The following is an 18,283-nucleotide window of genomic DNA, read 5'->3' as shown; positions in this document are numbered from 1 at the left end:
TTTAAATATCTCTGGATAAAACTAAGATACTGCTCACAAATATTTACCCAAGTATACTGAGTCCTCAACAGATTATTATTCTTATAAATGCTTAATATGTTTGATTATAATTTATAGCTAACATTCTTCTGTTTATACTCAGAATGATTCACTGGAATATCAATGCCTGGAATGGCTATGGTGAAGTGGAGGAGAGAGGCAGATTAGAAGACAAAAGAACTGTGGTCTCTTGAATACAATTCTGCCACTTATGAGCAAAGTTACTATGAACAAGTCTGCTGAACTTAAACCATCTCATATATTAAATGCTTATCATACCTACATGAGTTATTAACTAGGATCACGGGATATATAATAGTAAGGCATGCCAAAGGACCTTAAAAACTAAGTACAATATCAGGTAGTACAATATTATCATGAATATCAAAGAAAAAAAAGAAATTTTTAAAGAAGTGATATACAGGTTGGTATAAAAACCTTTAAACACCCTGTATCCTTTTTGTGTGTGGAAAAACTTAATATAAATTGTCAGATTTTCAGTATCATTCAAAAGCTATACCATAGGTAATGAATGACTTTAGTTACTAAATACAGATAAAATTCTAGGATCCTGTGCTAAGAGTTATGGAACATATAAAAAGAAATAAAGCCTGGTTTCTTTGCTTGAAAGACAAACAATTCTGACTGATGGTGAGAAGATGAACTTCAAGGTATAATGTGTGCAGGGTCCACATTTCTTAAACGTATTACATAAGAAACTACAGATCTCTGTTGTAGAATTGAATATATATTGCTCCTATCTCACTCAGAGACTAAAACCTCAAACTTTTCTGCTTACTTGGATAACCAAAGAAAACAGGACCAATTGCACTGTAGCATTTTTTCTTTCCCTTTAAGAGAAAAGGATGCTACCTGCTCAGGAAACCTCTCTGTATGAAGGATTTTCATCACAGTTCAGTGAATCTCAAATTAGTTACAATGAACACGAATGGCAAGTTACTAGTCTAGGTCTACAGCCCCCTTCTGGATACATTTCTTTTGAGGCACATTCTGCGATATCTGCAAACAGATTACTATTAAAATTAACACCACAATAGCCAAGTAACTTGACTTTTAAAAAACTACAGAGATGATACTGTCTGGGTGCTTTCATCAAAAGATGAACTTTTATGGTTAAAAATTATATATAACTGTGTATGGCACTAGTATAATTGCTACGCATTAAAAATATGTTATAACAAGTCTGTTGCAGGAAAGTTTATACCAGGAGTCACAGCAACTAAAGCTAGACTAAGAAGCATACCCAGTATATCTAAACAGTTTTGGATGTAATTATTTATAAGCCAATTTGGAAGCTGTATGGAGCCAAAAACTATGAAGAGTAGGGCTGCTTTGTTTTCCCCAAGCAGCATTATTGATTGTTCATTTATATGTTATGTATATTCTTTAAAATTCCCATCTTTACCTTCACCAATATACCAAGTAAGCTGGACAAATTAAATGGAGAATATGTTAGCTATGGGAACTGTTGGAAGAATAATTACTTATATTAAGACAATGTTATCAATGTTACTCTGATCACAATTCCACTTAAAAAACAGAATGTGGAACATTGACAGAGCTATGAAAAGAAAGTGAGTTAAACAATTAAAGTGAATATTTTTGGAGACTCTACAAATTATTGATCATGGTTCATCTCCTGTCACATTACTTTGCACTAAATAATCATGTACCTGATATATGTAGGCAAATAAATTACCGGGCAAATATACACTGGGACAGTTACTTTTAAAAACTCATTCTCTAGTTTCAGTATTTTGAGTAAGATATAGCTATGCTTAATTCATAATACCTCCTTTAAGCTATACCTGATTATCAGACAAAAGCAAGCTGCTAATGAAAACTGACCGTATACACTGGAAGAGGAGATGCAAAAATTCCTATCTTCTGTGAGTGACATATGAACAAAACCGAGCAACATGATAACTACAGATATTAACCAGAGAATAATAAAGATGGCATCAACATTATTTCAAATGTTTGGCTAAACAAAGATATAAACTGAAACCAAAACAAAAACAAAGATTAACAAACTCACCAACGAAGGGAAATAATACTGAAAAACAGGTATAAAATAGTTTCTAGAAAGCTGCTTTCTAAGACTTTCTGGTGAGGAAATTCCAACTTTAGAAAAAAATTTTAATTTGGTATTTAGAGAAATTAGGTAAATTTAAATTTCAAACCCAAGTAAGAATAGAATATTATACACACAGGGGTCTTTAAGAAGGTGATGCTCAATAAAAAGTATGCTTCAAATTAAAATTTTCTCTAGGTTTTATAAAGCCTTCGACATGGTGCAGACATTCCAGTGTTTGCAATCAGTGTTTGGTTAAATAAATAATTCAAGTATCTACAAAGTGTGATTTGTTGTCAGAAGGTGTAGTCTTATTTCAGAGCAAGTTTCAGAAGCTGCCATTCCCAAAATAAAAAGGTGATGGGGAAATAAAAAGTGCCACCTTCTATAAATATATTTTTACAAACATACAGTAGTATAAACAGGGTGATCCACAAATGTACATCAAACCCTGAGCTCCTTTAGAACTTTAAATTAAGTTCTCTCTATATCACTCCAAGTTGGGGAAAAAGAGGTATTCACATCACTGGCAACTTCACCCCAATGCTTTCTACAAGTCTCCAAAGCATGGAGTAGGCAGAGCCTGCCAAATTCTGCCCAGTGCAGTGCCCAGTGTAACTCCATAGGCGATGCCACTCCCACTGCTGAAGAGCCTGCCGCTGGGAGTGTAAAGGCCATCTGCAGCTTACCAACACCGCACTCTTTTGTATACATTACGTTTTCATATTTTGGCTTCATGACTTACAGTAAGTGAGAAGAGTAAAACAGGAAATGTAACACCAGAAACTACTGTTTTGTTTTGTTTTTTAAAAAAAGGATTCAGCGCACCCCTAGAGGCAGGCTCTTCAGGGGTGGGTGCGACATCGCCAGTGGAGTGGAAGCTGGGGCTTTGCTCTGTTCCAGAATTGGCAATCCATGCCTGCTCTGCACTTTGCAAACCTGTAGAAACAAAGACCAAGAGATGACCATTAGCTGAATGTCATCAGACGTCTCTAGTGTATCGGGACACCTCACGACAAAACAGGGATCCTATATAAGGCTGGTTCTATTTTTAACCCACGTGCAGGTCTTTTCAACTGAAAAAATGTGGGGAAAAAAAAATTCAAGACCAAATTAATGCAGACCAGCTTCTTTCAAGTAAAAACTTGAAACTCAAGTGTAGTCTTTATTTGTTTGAATATTAGTATGGAAAGGATAGTCTTCGCCTCTTCTACTTCCTCTTCTTGGTTAGAAGAATCAAAGAATAAAAAATCGCTCTCCTGCCATTAGACAAGATGTCATGAAGTCTATGACAGTTTCTAACTAATTAGGTTGTAGGGAACTTGCACTTACAGGTACACCTCTTCCACCAGGGGCTTGCCTTCCAAAATCTGCAAAGGCTGGAGTAAAGTCTGGTCCTCGAGGCAAAATCCGAGGATCCAGAGTTCGCATTGGCAATTTTGGTTGATTGATCTGCACAAAGAAGCAAAGAAAAGCTTAATACAAGTTTCAGAGCATTCAGTGCCACAAAGACAAAAACTCAGACTAAAAGTTATGTCAGCTGACAAGATAGAGCTGGCTTTCTGAGCCAGTGGAAGTCCAATCTGAATCATGATAGAGTCTCCTGGGTTAGCCATAGACCCCTTAGGTCAACAGTGGTTTTCTGGTTGCCTTGGAATGATCAGGTCTAAAATTCCCAGCTCACTTGACACTGTAGGGCCAAGAGAATGGCACAAGACAAGCTATTTTGAGAACTTACGAACTACAGCCAAATTCTGGAATCATTTTCCAGGATCATTAAAACACCTGCCTATAATAAATCTGATATAGCTTGTTATGGTTTTGATGCTACTAACTTACGGTTAGTAAAGAATGTATTTTGAATGGACAACAAATCTCAAAAGGAGACAAGTTTCATGTAGGATGACTTTATTTTTTGGTTGTGCCACAGGGCTTGTGGGATCTTAGTTCCCCAACCAGGGATTGAACCTGGATCCCCAAAATTAAAGTGCCAAGTCCTAACCACTGGACTGCCAGTGAATTCTCTATGATGATCCACTTAAAAATCTCATCTTGTCTGCTTTGTTAATCGGAGACATCTGGATTTGTATAAGCATGTAACGTGACTATAGACTCAACAAAGCTAAGTACCTTAGTGAGAAATCAACTTATCATCAGCCAAAGTCAAACTGATAAGGCAGGCAGACAGGAAAAAACATTTTCTAAGAGGACAGTCTCATTCAGTGGGCATAACAAAGCTTGTCCTCTGAATACTCAAGTAGTCTTAAATTAGTACCACCAGTCATTCAACTGTCTTCCCATAAGCACCTAAGAAAGAAGACCTAGTAAGAGAAGGAAGAAGATCTGTTGCTCTAAGAGAATAAATGCTACAAATAAGGTCTGGATAAGTAGCTACAGGGATTATCAATAAGAACTGGATCTCACTCTTCAAGAAAGTTACCAACTACACTTTACTTAGGGATTAACAGTTCCTCTATAAAACGAGAGCTTAGTCACCAGAACTGGTTCATCATTGATGTATGTAAAATTATTCTGGCAAATATACACCTGACTTTACATCTTTAAATTGATGAACAGATGAAATAAACACTGATTGTACTAATTTTCTATATGTACGATTAAGATCAGATGTAAAGAAAAAGGGTACCTATCTATTTGCAAAGGATTAAAGACTGATCCTCCTATAAGTATCTACTGGAGAAATTCTGAGTTATACACTATTTGAATTACGTTTCCTCTCACTTAAGTCTGATCTGCCAAATACTTGCCTAGGTTTCTGACCTATCCTCAATGCTACTCTAATTCCCTATTGAGATTTTAGCACAGTGCATAAACAGGTCTACATCTCCTTAAGCTTATTAGCCCAAAAGACACACAATTTCCACCTTATCACTAGGAAACAGCTGTAATAAGCCAACAATAAATTTTAAAACTTTACCACTCAAATATGAGCCAAACTCCATAATTACTATGAGCTACAGTAAACCTAAGACCCAATAATGCTTAATGAAACATTTAATTCAAATGTTACTTTAACAATTTCTAAAAAGTGCTCATACTTCATATATTATGGGGGCTTCCCCGGAAGCTCAGCTGGTAAAGAATCCACCTGCAATGCAGGAGATCCCTGTTCGATTGCTGGGTTGGGAAGATCTGCTGGAGAAGGGACAGGCTACCCACTACAGTATTCTGGCCTGGAGAATTCCATGGATAGAGGAGTCTGACAGGCTACAGTCCATGGGGTCACAAAGAGTTGGACACGACTGAGCGACTTTCACCTTCTTTTCACATATTTGCCCTGAGAGTTAAAAACCAGTTCCCACCAAAAAGACATAGCTTTCACTGAGTGCTCAGCTTACCTTGTCAAGAACCACATCACTGATGGGAGGCAGGCCCTCTGGTTTCTGAATACACGCTGGCATGAATTGGAAATCCAGCAAAAACTCCCTGTCATACTGCTTCTTGCCTTCCGAATCAGGAGGCTTCCAGGATTCTAAAAAGAGGAGAGCAGGCAGACCACAGTCTATAAGGTCACTCTATGTATATCTAGCAAGAACATAAGCTGACTCCAATATCTCATCTCATCGTATGCAAACAAAACCACAAAGAAAACAATGAGCTACAGTCAGAAAACGTCATGGGAAGATTTAAACTGTTATTTGTTCTTTATCCCTTCTGGATACCTCTGGAGAGTAATCTGAAGTAACATGCTACAGGAACCATTTCATTTACACATAAGCAGACTTTGGTAAGGGTCACGAATAATCTTCATTAAATAAATCACCAAGTCTTTTTTAAAAATAGTTTTTAAAAGTTGTACTCCATTTACAGCTATTACAAAATACTGGCTGTATTTACCATGTTGTACAATACATCCTTGCAGACTATCTTATGCTCCATAGTTTATATATAATACTTTTGGTTTCCTGCAAAAGGAGGATACTTTGGAATGTTACTATGGAGAGGGAAAAAAGGTAAAAGGACATAAATAAAACTAAATAACTTATTAAAGATTCTGAAAAGTCTAAGCAGACTATAGATTCCCCCCTCCCCTAATTACAGTTTAATCTGAAGAAAATAAAATAATGGATCTGCTTGCTGAGCCAACTAAACTGGGAAAGGACATATACCTTTGTCCAAGAATCCTGTCACTAAACATATTCTTAGCTGATATTTTTCATATGAATATTAACAACAGTTTTTACCACAGTACTTTTTTGCTACTATCACTATTATTTCAGCTATCATGAACAATCCTATCGTAATATAAAGCTGGAAAATTTCTTGAAATTTTTACTGTTACTAAAATCAAGTCACAGTTTTTTCTTTTAATTAACAACACACTCATCAAAACCAGGCCCCAGATCACTTCCTGACAGCACACTCTGTCCTGCTTTATCGTAGTGGTTCTTAATACACAAGCCATAGACTGGCGCTATGTGAGAATTCTGCAGATATTTTACTACATTATATTTATTAAAATATACACAGTTTATTAGGATCTGAATTTTGAACTGCCTTTACCCCCAATGACTGATGGTGCATATTACAGAGGCCAAAAGCAGGCAGTCAGTCAGTACAGTCAGGGCCGCTGGTTGTGCACTTTATCCTTGCCAAACTTAAGGCTAAAAATATAATTTACACAGTCCTAAAAATGACAACAGCGATTCAATCCCTGAAGAAGGATTGATGGTAGTCCAAGTGATTGGTGATACAAGCCTAAATCTTTAGGAGAAATTTCAGTATTTTGAGCCCTAAGGTTAAAAACAAAATTTACAATGGAATCTTACAATTTCACAAGGCCCATTCCAAGTATTTCACTGCTAGTGTTTTCATTAAGTATTAATGATCAGTATATGAAGATGGGATCAATCAAAGGCTTTCAAAAATTTCTGACTACAACTCACAGTAAGAAATATAGTGATTTCATGACCCTGAACACACACACACATATATAAAGTTAAAAAAAACCCTACATTCCTTACTGCATGTAACGCACTGACAATTTTGATTCTATTCTTTAACAATGTTGGTTATAACTCACTAAAATAGTTTCACAACCTATAAATGGGTTAAAATCAAAAGTTTGAAGAATACTGGTCAAAATTATTTTTGAGGCCCGGTATTTTACATTCAAACCCTACCTCACGCAGAAGTCTCTTTAGATTTGGCGGACTAAGAAAACCATTTCGCCTAACCCCACCTTTCTCCACATGTCCACGGAAAAACTATCCATAAATCTGAAAGTCAACCATGGTTTACACAGCATAGGGACAGAGGTTTAGTGTGTTTGATGGTTTCTAAAGGTGAAAGATCCTCTAGAGGTTACCATATATCTTATAGGACACTTCCACATTGCTGGTGCTTAATAACTTAGTATACTGATTCTGACTTCCTACTGGAGTTCAGCTCTAGAGTGATTTCCATCAACAAAGTTAGTTCCAGCTTCCTGAAACAAGAAGTAATACTATCTCAAGAAACGTGGTCACCATATCTGAAACATCTCTTTCAATTAAAATGAATAAATTAAATTCCTCTTGTTCAATTTTACCAGCCTAGCACCGACTGATTTCCTCTGCCAGCAGCTCTTCCAATGCCAGTGAAACCAGAGTACCAGCCAGCATCAGGTATCACTTCCGCCAACAAAGGACTCTCTGGATTTGCCAGTCAGTCAAGTATGCCTGCTGATTTATTCTGTAAATACTACACTGTGATGAGCCTCTTCCTTCCATCCAATATTTTTTTAGAAGGAGGCAACATTTCTCTAAGTTGCAGTAGAGTGAAGAGGAGAACAAAAAACAGACACAGGAAGACAGGGATAAACTTACCTGACTTAAATGGGAATGTGACCCCTTCACCAGAACTATCAGTGGAGCCTGAATTAGCATCTATTCCTTCACCCTCAGAAATACTCTCAGCACCATTACGTACAGGCTCAGCTTCTTCTCCATTTTCTTCCACAGTTTTCACGTTTTTTAGGTCAGAGGGGTCTCTTTCAGGATGAAACCCTTGGCTCATTTTATCCTGTTCAGATTCAAGTATTTTGTCACCTGAAAGCTCCTCTTCAGCTTTAGGCTAAAGCATAAGTGAACACAGAGGTTATATTCTTTTCACTGAGTGTAAATACACATGAAGACCCATACTTATCCCCTCAAAAAAGCATAAGAAAACATATCACTCAAGATAAGGATGTCTGTGTTCAGCTTATGGTACTAGAATGGTAAGTTTATTTAAAACACTCTTCTCATTTCATCTCCTGGGATAAATCAGACAATACCAACGGCGATTGAAATGCTTTAACATGACTAATGAAATCTAAATATACTAAAGTTTAAAAAGGAAAGAACTGTTAATCCCTGGAACTTGACGGACATGAAACAGTCAGAATCTAAATCAAGCACTCCTACCCTCGCCACTAACGCTCAGCAAATATAAAAAGAAACACTAGAGGGTATGTTTTGCGTTGTCCTCTGGCTGTGGAAAAAGGGTTCAATGAACAGTTTAAAGGGTCTAACTCCAACAAAGCTGACCATCGCTCCTTTAACAAGGAGATCACTTGTTGGTTAAAATCTATTTTGTGTATTGGTTCTTAGAATTCTCTGAGATTGTGACCTTATTCAAATCATACTGGCACATATTCTCCCAGGGAGAAATCTGGGTTCCAGTGCATCCTATTTTTAAAAGGCAAAATAGAATTAAACTTATTCACCAGATTATTTCTGACCATCTCAGTTTCAGATACAGCAACAACAAAGTATTTCTTGAGGGCACTGCTGCTGCTAAGTCACTTCAGTCGTGTCTGACTGTGTGTGACCCCAGAGACGGCAGCCCACCAGGCTCCCCCGTCCCTGGGATTCTCCGGGCAAGAACACAGGAGTGGGTTCCCATTTCCTTCTCCAATGCATGAAAGTGAAAAGTGAAAAGGAACTCGCTCAGTCGTGTCTGACTCTTGGTGAACCCATGGACTGCAGCCTACCAGGCTCCTCCATCCATGGGATTTTCCAGGCAAGAGTACTGGAGTGGGCTGCCATTGCCTGCTCTGGCACATCAACCATCAAAACTCCTGGAGGAAAAGTTCGCAATGAACTTTAAAGTCTTTCTTTTTCATTAAAGGAAACACTCTGGAAACAATCTTTTGAAAGAAGCACTCAGAGGAAATAGGAACTTACCACAAATTCCAGTTGATAAATTCGCATTAGGAGAGCCAAATTAGAGGCTCTATTGAATTGGCTGAACAGAGGATGGTATTAAAAAATGTCATATACACCAGGAAGCAGTTATCCCAACTGATTTATGAAAAAATTTTTTAAATAGTTGCAAACCCTACGTTGTTATTAAGTGAAATAGTATAAAAGATGTAATACTAATACATTTTCTTCTACTAACATCAGATTGAGGACAAGAGGAGAAGGGAGTGACAGAGAATGAGATGGTGGGATGGCATCACTGACTCAACGGACATGAGTTTGAGCAAACTCCTGGGAGATAGTGAAGGACAGGGAAGCCGGGAGTGCTGCAGTCCATGGGGTTGCAAAGAGTTGGACACCACCCAGCAACTGAACAACAAAACAATCAGATCATGAGGAAAAGACGCTAGATTTTAAAATGTTATCAACAGAAACAGATGGTTTTAAGGCCGTGTTTTCTAAAACGGAAATAAAACGTTCATGCAAACACACCCACACATACTTCCTCGTTCCTCCAACAAGACGAGCATGGAAATCATCAGAAGACAGACAAAAAATCCAACAAAAACAATTGTTGAAAATGATTTTTCAATATTTTTATAAAACATGGCAGAAATTGAGGCGTCTTTTATGTTTTAAGAAAAAACTGATCTACCAAGTTTGAATCATACATTAGCCGCCTCATTTTTTCTTATTCTATATTCAACTATAATCTAAATTCAAAACTTCCCTGTAATACCACCGTATGATTAAGTATAGGTCATCAAGATCTTGGGCTTCCCTGATAGCTCAGTTGGTAAAGAATCTGCCTGCAATGCAGGAGACCCTGGCTCGATTCCTGGAGAAGGGACAGGCTACCCACTCCAGTATTCTTGGGATACCCTTGTGGCTCAGCTGGTAAATAATCTACCTGCAATGCAGGAGACCTGGGTTCGATCCCTGGGTTGGGAAGAGCCCCTGAAGAAGGGAAAGGCTACCCACTCCAGTATTCTGGCCTGGAGAATTCCATGGACTGTATAGTCTATGGGGTTGCAAAGAGTCGGACATGACTGAGCAACTTGCACTTTCACTTTCTTTCATCAAGATCTTTAATAAATTGGCATGTGAGCCTGCAAATAGTTCTTAAACTTATTACAGAGTAGTATAACCACGTTATACATCATACAGAAATCTTATTTCAGGTCGTGGAAAGGTGAAACAATGCTATTTTAGAGAGCAAAGTTTATTGAGTCATCTTCTCTGTATCTAAAATCAACAACAGATAATCTGTTGGATACAAACAAAGGATGTACTATTGAGAAAGTCCATTTCTAACTGGAAAAAAAAAAGTATAAAGAAACTTGGCCCATGAATGACAAACCGTATTTTAGAACACAAAGAATCAGTGAGGTGTCTGAGGCACACTGTTAGATGGGATATTTCTCAAGGGAATCCATAAAAAAAATAGTTCCATTAAATATTTGATGATTACTTTTCTTTAGCAGGATGGACTTCTATTCAACTAGTTTGTAATTATCTAACCATTCTTGAATTGTTTATCCTGAAAACCAGATTGAAAAAAGAAAGCACTTTATTGGCTAGACTGTCAAAGCAAACATTTTTACAGGAACTTACTAAATAAAAATTTAGTTAACAAAACTGTCTGCTTACTGCAAGAGTTTTTTTATGTGCCAGAAAATCAGACTGACAATTACATATGTAATGATGGATGAAATATCCAACAAGTTTTAAATATATTTTTAGTTGTCTTGAATAACAATTTTATGATGAATCATCCTTCATGCTATCTCTTTAGGTTGTAATTTAAAGACTTTGGTTAAATACCTGCAATGATGTAACAACTCAATATACAACCTAAAATATACTGATCCCTGAAAAACATTCTTTTAAAGGCTGAGAAAAACCTGAGAAAAAGATAGCATGATGATCAATGAAAAATGAAGACAATGACAACCAATATTTATTAAACTACTCTAGTAAATACTTAATTTTAGAAAGACAAGGGACTAGGATTTCTGGAAAAAGTATGTGTGCAAATGACCAAATATCTTAGGTTAAGAAAACAGTGACTGGTTCAAAATGAGCCTCAACAATTCTCGTGCATGAAGAGTAATAATCTAAAGCAGGTTCAGCAAATTATGGACCGCGTGCCAGTAGCGGGCCCTCACCCACTTTTGTACTGTGCCAAGGGAAGGATGTGTTTGTGTACACTTGTAACGTTGGAAAAATATTTCAAAGAAGAATATTTTATGAAATGTGAGTATTACATAAAATTCAAATTTCAATGTTCACCAACAAACTTTCACTGAAATATCGCCACTCATTCATTTACACCCTGTCCATGGTTGCCCTGGGGCTACAGCGGTAGAGCTGAGAAACTGCCATAGGGACCCTAGGTCTGCAAAGCCTGAACTAGTTACTATCTGGACTGTTACACAGGAAAAGTTTGTCAACCCTTGACCTAAAGACGAGGATGAAAATCTGGAAGCAGAGGAATGGTGACTTACCCATTTAATATTCAATAATGCTTTTAAAAATGCCACAGGGCAAAGGAACATAAAGTATAATAAAAGAAAGTGAATAAATTACAGCTGACTCTAAAGATAAACCCATTTGTGAGCTCTTACAGCCGTACCAGGAATGTATGCGATCCCCCTGCCTCTGGAAGGTATTTTATTCTTTGTAGGAGCAACATTTTCTTGTTCAGCTGCAAAAGGAGTGTAGTAACTATTTGCACCTCTATAACTTATTGCCAAATCTTACCCCCTGATAACCACAATGAAATCACACCCATGAGACATTTTAGAGGTTGCTAGGGGACAACTGTGACATCAACTCAGCATCAGTAAGAGCAGTGACCAGACGGGGAGAAGCAACAAAGGGGCGCTGTGAGCAGCCTCAAGAGGGTAAGAATTACAACCAGAAGACAAGTTTATAAAACAAATGCATTTAAAGTTATTTAAAAATGATTTCTACATTTTAATGTTATCATCTTAAACATTCAGTGAAAATTGTTTTAATAAAGTAGACATAAGAACTCAAAAAGAAACAAAAAAAGAAACGTGGAAATTGTTTATATTACTCCTCTTTAAAAGCTCCAGTAGATAACAATAGGCATACTGAGATCAGAGACTATGAAACTGGGACAGCATGGCTTGGGACAGAACCTGCCCTTGACTCTTCCTCACAGCTTGTCCGGGACCTGGTGTGCAGTATCCTAAAGCAAAATCCATGCCTTAGTTCAAGCCATATGTGAAAAGTCATGTTACTGGGATGCAGGTAAAGGACAACAGATTCAAACTCAGTTTCCTTAAAATACACTTGATGATTTCCACCAGGACAGCTAATAGGCATTTGAAAAAACAAAACAAAACCACTTTAAAAAAAAAAAACGAGATTAGTCTTTACATGTGGAAATATAAGGGAAAAATTAACAATACTTATTTTTGCTATTTGAGAAGAGGTATTTTAAAAAAGAAACAAGAATTCAGTGAAATTGAATAAGCTACCTATAAAAAATTCAACATCAACCTATAAAAAACAATCTATAAAAAATTCTTTAAATGGATTAAAAAAAAATCAGACTCTGAGCTTGATATATTTGCTTGGAAAACAGTATCTCAAGAAAAAGTTATAAACACACAGTTTTCTGAGAAAACAGCACCACTGTTCCGGAGATGAGCTGGAGATATTTACAGCTGTCCCTTACCTCTGATTCTGCCTCTAACGACTCTTCAGTGGCTCGGGTCCGGTCTTTTGGTTTCTTCCACATCTTTGGTGCAGGTATAGCTGTCTGAGCTGAAATAGAAGAGCAGGCTGCCATTACTTCCCACTGCAAAAATTGAAAATATTAGGTCTAAATGATACCTCTATTCAAATTCAGCAAAAAGAGAGCTTCCTGCACAGTCAGGAGACAGATGGATAAGTGAAGAACAGTGTAATTGAGGCCCAAAGACTGCAATGGCAAATGTCTTAGGCACAAAGTGTTCACATCAGCTCATATAGCCTTCAAACAGTGGCCTAAGTTCCTCCTGTTTCATGGTTAGGACATACCAAGCCACATAATTCAGTATGAGGTGAGTATCTATATAACAAACTGGGCTACCAGCCAATTCTAGACTTGGGCCTGTTTCTACTGTTAATCGACTATGTGATCTTAAGCAAGTAACACTTTTCAGGTACTAGCATATTCAACTATAAAGTGTAAGACCAAGATAGATGATATCTAAGGTGCCTTTAAGCCATAAAAAATACTAAATTCCAGATTTTGCTTTAAAAAAGACAGCAAAAGTATACTTTGATAAAGATTTCATTAGCTAGACAGCACTTGCACAGCACCGAGTTCTCACTTCACATCAATACTGTGGGCCTATCCTTTCATATGGCTGGGGTGAAAATTAAGGAAGAAATAGGTAATGTGTTTTTTCTGGCTGTGCTGCACGCCTTGCAGGATCTTAGTTCCCTGACCAGGGATCGAACCAAAGCATGAGTCCTAACCATTGAACCACCAGGAATTCCCAGGAACATAATTTTTATTGAATTATTCTACCGTATCAGAAGTTCCACATGGAAACCTAAGCTTACGAAGAATTTTTAACACTTTACTTGGCTTACAAAGTTCACAAAATCAACATTTGGACATACAATTTAAAGATACCTGGAACATCAGAAAGCAAATAAAACATATTTTATAGGATCCCACAGAAGGCAGTCAGTGGTGCAGAATGGTAAAGAATCTGCCTGCAATGCAAGAGACCTGGGTTTGATCCCTGAGTTGGGAAGATCCCCTGGAGAAGGGAATGGCATCCATTCCAGTATTCTTGCCTGGAGAATCCCATAGACAGAGGAGCCTACAGTCCAAGGGGTCACAGAATTGGACATGACTGAGTGACTTCAGACGAGACCAGAAGGCGGCAGGAGTCAAAAGCAAGCAGTGAGGTTCTAAGGCAGATGGGAAGGGAGGGGAGAGTCAAAGAAAGGCCACTTTATAAATACACAGACTTGACTGAAAGTGAGTGAACACAAAGCCAAAGGAACTATCTAATCTAATTCCTGACAGAAACAAAAGGTCTTACTGAGACGAAACCAACCAATCTCTCTGGGTGATTCAAATCTTTTTTGGAAGAATGGTACAATATAAACACTCACACTGGTCTTGGGAACAAGGAAAAAGAGACATTTAATAATGTTCTCAAAACTATTGCACCATCATAAAAATACTCTGTAAATCTCTTTTATTACCCACTCCTCAAACCAACTTGTCTTTATCCTTCCCTTTACAGACCATATGAATGAGAAAACATTATTAGACCAACGGCTACTCTTCCTTCACAGCCTACCAAAGGTAAACCATTTTCTCAAAGTATGGAACTCAGATTATGGTAACTACAGGTGGATTTAAATTCGCTTTTGCCTCAGCCTTATCATGAATATGTACGTTCAAGTATTAATATCTGTACGTGTGATATGTGGTGGTCTCTCTCCATTTTTATGGATCTTCTGATTTTACATAACCAGTCTGTTTTACGTGCATCCCTCCAAAATGTCTGTGATTAATTCTGCTTTCATAGAATTCCTTTTAAGAATTACAGAGTTTGAGGAACCTGTACATTAAAATTAAAATTTTATTTCATACATACATGAATTCAGCTTTAATTTTCATTCATGGAAAAGGGAAGATCACTTTCTGAAGGATTTGTTAGGATTAAATATAAACTTGGGTATCATTTCCTCTAAACCAAAAAAACCAAAGATGTAGACAAACTTTTCCTTCAAAACTATATCAAACGAACCCAAAACGTTAAAACATTTCTTCCATGGGTAACATTAACACATTTAATATGCTTTCTTAAAAAATCAGCTACTTGCACAGCAGGAATTGTTACTCTGTTCAAGCAGCTGAAGTTTTGATTTAAAGTAATAATTCACAAAAAGAGGTGAGAGAAAGCACACACCTCCTTAGGAGATACTCAGTCCTTTAAAAAAGTGGACACAGATACACACCGTGTGTCTAATGACTGTGATATACACCTCTTCTTCCTCCCTTTATTGTTGGAGGGGTGCAGTAACCTTTGGGTGTGCTAGAGTGGGGAGAAGTAGGGGACCAGGGAGGAAGTAAGGGAGGGAGAGAGACAGACAGAAACATCAGCTGCCAGATTTAAAGGACAATTAATACCAAATTAGAAGAAGGGAAGTAAATTTAGGATACTGTCTCAGATTTGTTCTTTCTAGTCCATTTCTGCAAAGAAGGCAATGGCACCCCACTCCAGTACTTTTGCCTGGAAAATCCCATGGGCGGAGGAGCCTGGTAGGCTGCAGTCCATGGGGTTGCTACGAGTCGAACACAACTGAGCGACTTCACTTTCACGCATTGGAGAAGGAAATGGCAACCCACTCCAGTGTTCTTGCCTGGAGAATCCCAGGGACGCAGGAGCCTGGTGGGCTGCCGTCTATGGGGATGCACAGAGTTGGACACGACTGAAGCGACTTAGCAGCAGCAGCAGCAGTCCATTTCTGATGCCTATGTCTTAATTAGGCCCTTACTGCTGCACTGATTTAACTATGACAGAGGCTCAACTCATTGCCTCCAATTCGTATTAAATACAATAATGCCTGAATGATGGCCTCTCTAAATAATTGATTTGACTGGTTGTTCTTTTACTTAAAATATTCCTTAAGGCATCTTCTATAGTGCCAAGCAAAGTTCCTTACACAAGGCGGTGGTTGTTCAGTCACCAAGTCGTGTCCAACTCTCTGTAACCCCATGAACTGCAGCACGCCAGGCTTCCATGTCCTTCACTACCTCCAGGAGTTTGCTCAAATTTATGTCCATTGAGTCAGTGATGCCACCCAATCATCTTATCCTCTGTCACTCCCATCTCCTCTTGCCCTCAATCTTTCCCAGCATTAGGGTCTTTTCGAATGAATTGGCTCTTTGCATCAGGTGGCCAAAGTATTTACAATTCAGCTTCAATGTCAGCCCTTCTAATGAACATCCAGGACTGATCTCCTTCAGGATGGACTGGTTGGATCTCCTTGCAGTCCAAGGGACTCTCAAGAGTCTTCTCCAACACCACAGCTCAAAAGCATCAATTCTTTGGCACTCGGTTTTCTTATAGTCCAACTCTCACATCCATATATGACCAGTGGAAAAACCATAGCTTTGACTAGATGGACCTTTGTTGGTAAAGTGATGCCTCTGCTTTTTAATACGCTGTCTAGGTTTGTCGTAGCTTTTCTTGCAAGGAGCAAGCCTCTTTTAATTTCATGGATGCAGGCACCATCTGCAGTGATTTGGAGCCCAAGAAAATAAAGTCTCTTGCTGTGTCCACTTTTCCCTCATCTATTTGTCATGAAGTGATGGGACCAGATGCCATGACCTTAGTTTTTTGAATGCTGAGTTTTGAGCCAACTTTTTAACTCTCCTCTTTCACCTTTATCAAGAGGCTCTTTAGTTCTTCGCTTTCTGCTGTTAAAGTGGTACCATCTGCATATCTGAGGTTGTTGATATTTCTCCCACAATTCTGATTCCACCTTATGATTCATCCAGTCCAGCATTTCACATGATGTACACTGAACAGAAGTTAACTTTCTCATTGCTTCTTGTCCTGCATACAGGTTTCCCAGGAGGCAGGTAAGGTGGTCGGGTAGGAATTCAAATTTGTCGACTGAATAAATAATAGCAGCTCTCTGTTAAGGAGGTATTATTGACATTCCCAAGACATATTCTTTTCTCCTGCCTTGCATTAAAGCACCACAGGGCAAGAGACAATCTTGCATGAGATTCATAATTACCTGAATTTAGATATGTCTAACAGAGCCTCCCCAACTTTCCATAAGAATTCAACTCTCAGAGGAACACTGATTTTCTACTTCTTTAAAACAGAGAATGTTGTTGCTGTTTACTATCTTAATTCTTTCATGACCCCATGGACTGTAGCCTGCTAGACTTCTCTGTCCATGGGATTTTCCAGGCAAGAATACTGCAGTGGGTCAACTCTTTCCTTCTCCAGGGGATCTTCCCAACCCAGGGAATCAAACTTGTGTTTCCTGCATTGGCAGGCAGATTCTTTACCACTGAGCCAGCCAGGAAGCCCCCAAAACAGAGAATAAGAAAATTCAAAGAAAGAAAAGCTATGATTTCAAGATTTTTGCTAATTTTGATATTATTGGATGGAAAATGTTTTCCTTCAGAGCTCTTTTTATGAAATGACTAATATAAAGTCTGAAAAATATTGGGGATATAGACAAGTTTAATCACTAGGTTTTAATAAATAAATGGAACTACATCAACTAAAAAGTTTCTGCACAGCAAAGGAAACCATCATCAAAGTGAAAAGGCAACTGATTAAACTGGAGAAGATATCTGCAAATCATGTATCTAATAAGGGGCTAATACTCAAAATATATAAAGAACTCATACACATCAACAACAAAATCCCAACCAAATTGATTTTAAAAAATGGGCAGAGGATCTGAACACGCATTTTCCCAAAGACAATATACGGATGGCCCACAGGCACATGAAATATGTTCTGTATCACTTATTATCAGGAAAAGGCAAATCCAAATCACAAGGAGCTAGCAACCGTAGCTATCAGAATAGCTACTATTGAAAAGATGAGAAATAACAAACTTTGGGAGAGGATGTGGAGAAAAGGGAACCTTTGTACATTGTTGTTGGGAGTGTAAATTCTTGCAGCCACTACAGGAAATAGAAGAGATTCCCCCCAAATTTAAAAACTGAACTACCACACAGCCAAGGTATTCCATTTCTGGGTATTTATCTGAAGAATATGGAAACACTAATTTAAAAAAATATATGCACCCCTGTATTTAATGCACCATATGCAACAGCTTAGATATGGAAACGACCTAAGTGCCCACTGATGGCTAAATGCAAAAAGAAGATTCGGGGTGTGCACGCACGCGCACACCCACACAGACACACATACACACACAC

The 18,283-nt window shown here is 38.0% G+C and overlaps 1 protein-coding gene and 1 long non-coding RNA gene across 22 annotated transcripts in view; one reads left to right on the top strand and one right to left on the bottom strand.

Annotated features, from left to right (window-relative positions):
- Positions 1 to 18,283, bottom strand: part of EIF4G3 (eukaryotic translation initiation factor 4 gamma 3) — a 354,574-nt gene that overhangs the window by 75,708 nt on the left and 260,583 nt on the right. For 13 of the 20 annotated variants that reach the window (XM_024982993.2, XM_015460874.3, XM_015460870.3 and 10 more), the window contains 5 exons: positions 13,031 to 13,119; positions 7,963 to 8,209; positions 5,494 to 5,627; positions 3,467 to 3,586; positions 2,963 to 3,073 (listed from right to left, as the gene is read on the bottom strand). In XM_024982993.2, coding sequence (XP_024838761.2) covers positions 2,963 to 3,073; positions 3,467 to 3,586; positions 5,494 to 5,627; positions 7,963 to 8,209; positions 13,031 to 13,119 — 701 coding nt within the window. The remainder of the gene's footprint in view (positions 1 to 2,962; positions 3,074 to 3,466; positions 3,587 to 5,493; positions 5,628 to 7,962; positions 8,210 to 13,030; positions 13,120 to 18,283) is intronic. The other 7 variants (XM_059880202.1, XM_024983016.2, XM_015460878.3 and 4 more) reach the window with 1 other exon arrangement.
- The window catches only part of LOC112443421 (uncharacterized), a 30,111-nt gene continuing 23,979 nt past the window's right edge, over positions 12,152 to 18,283 (top strand). For both annotated transcript variants that reach the window (XR_003031778.2, XR_009492445.1), the window contains exons 1-2: positions 12,152 to 12,227; positions 14,604 to 14,665. This is a non-coding gene — a long non-coding RNA (uncharacterized lncRNA). The remainder of the gene's footprint in view (positions 12,228 to 14,603; positions 14,666 to 18,283) is intronic.

This window comes from Bos taurus, chromosome 2 (assembly GCF_002263795.3).
Source record: "Bos taurus isolate L1 Dominette 01449 registration number 42190680 breed Hereford chromosome 2, ARS-UCD2.0, whole genome shotgun sequence".
NCBI lineage: Eukaryota > Metazoa > Chordata > Mammalia > Artiodactyla > Bovidae > Bos > Bos taurus.
Note: the sequence above shows the minus strand (reverse complement) of the source record. Positions and strands in the feature narration are given on the sequence as shown.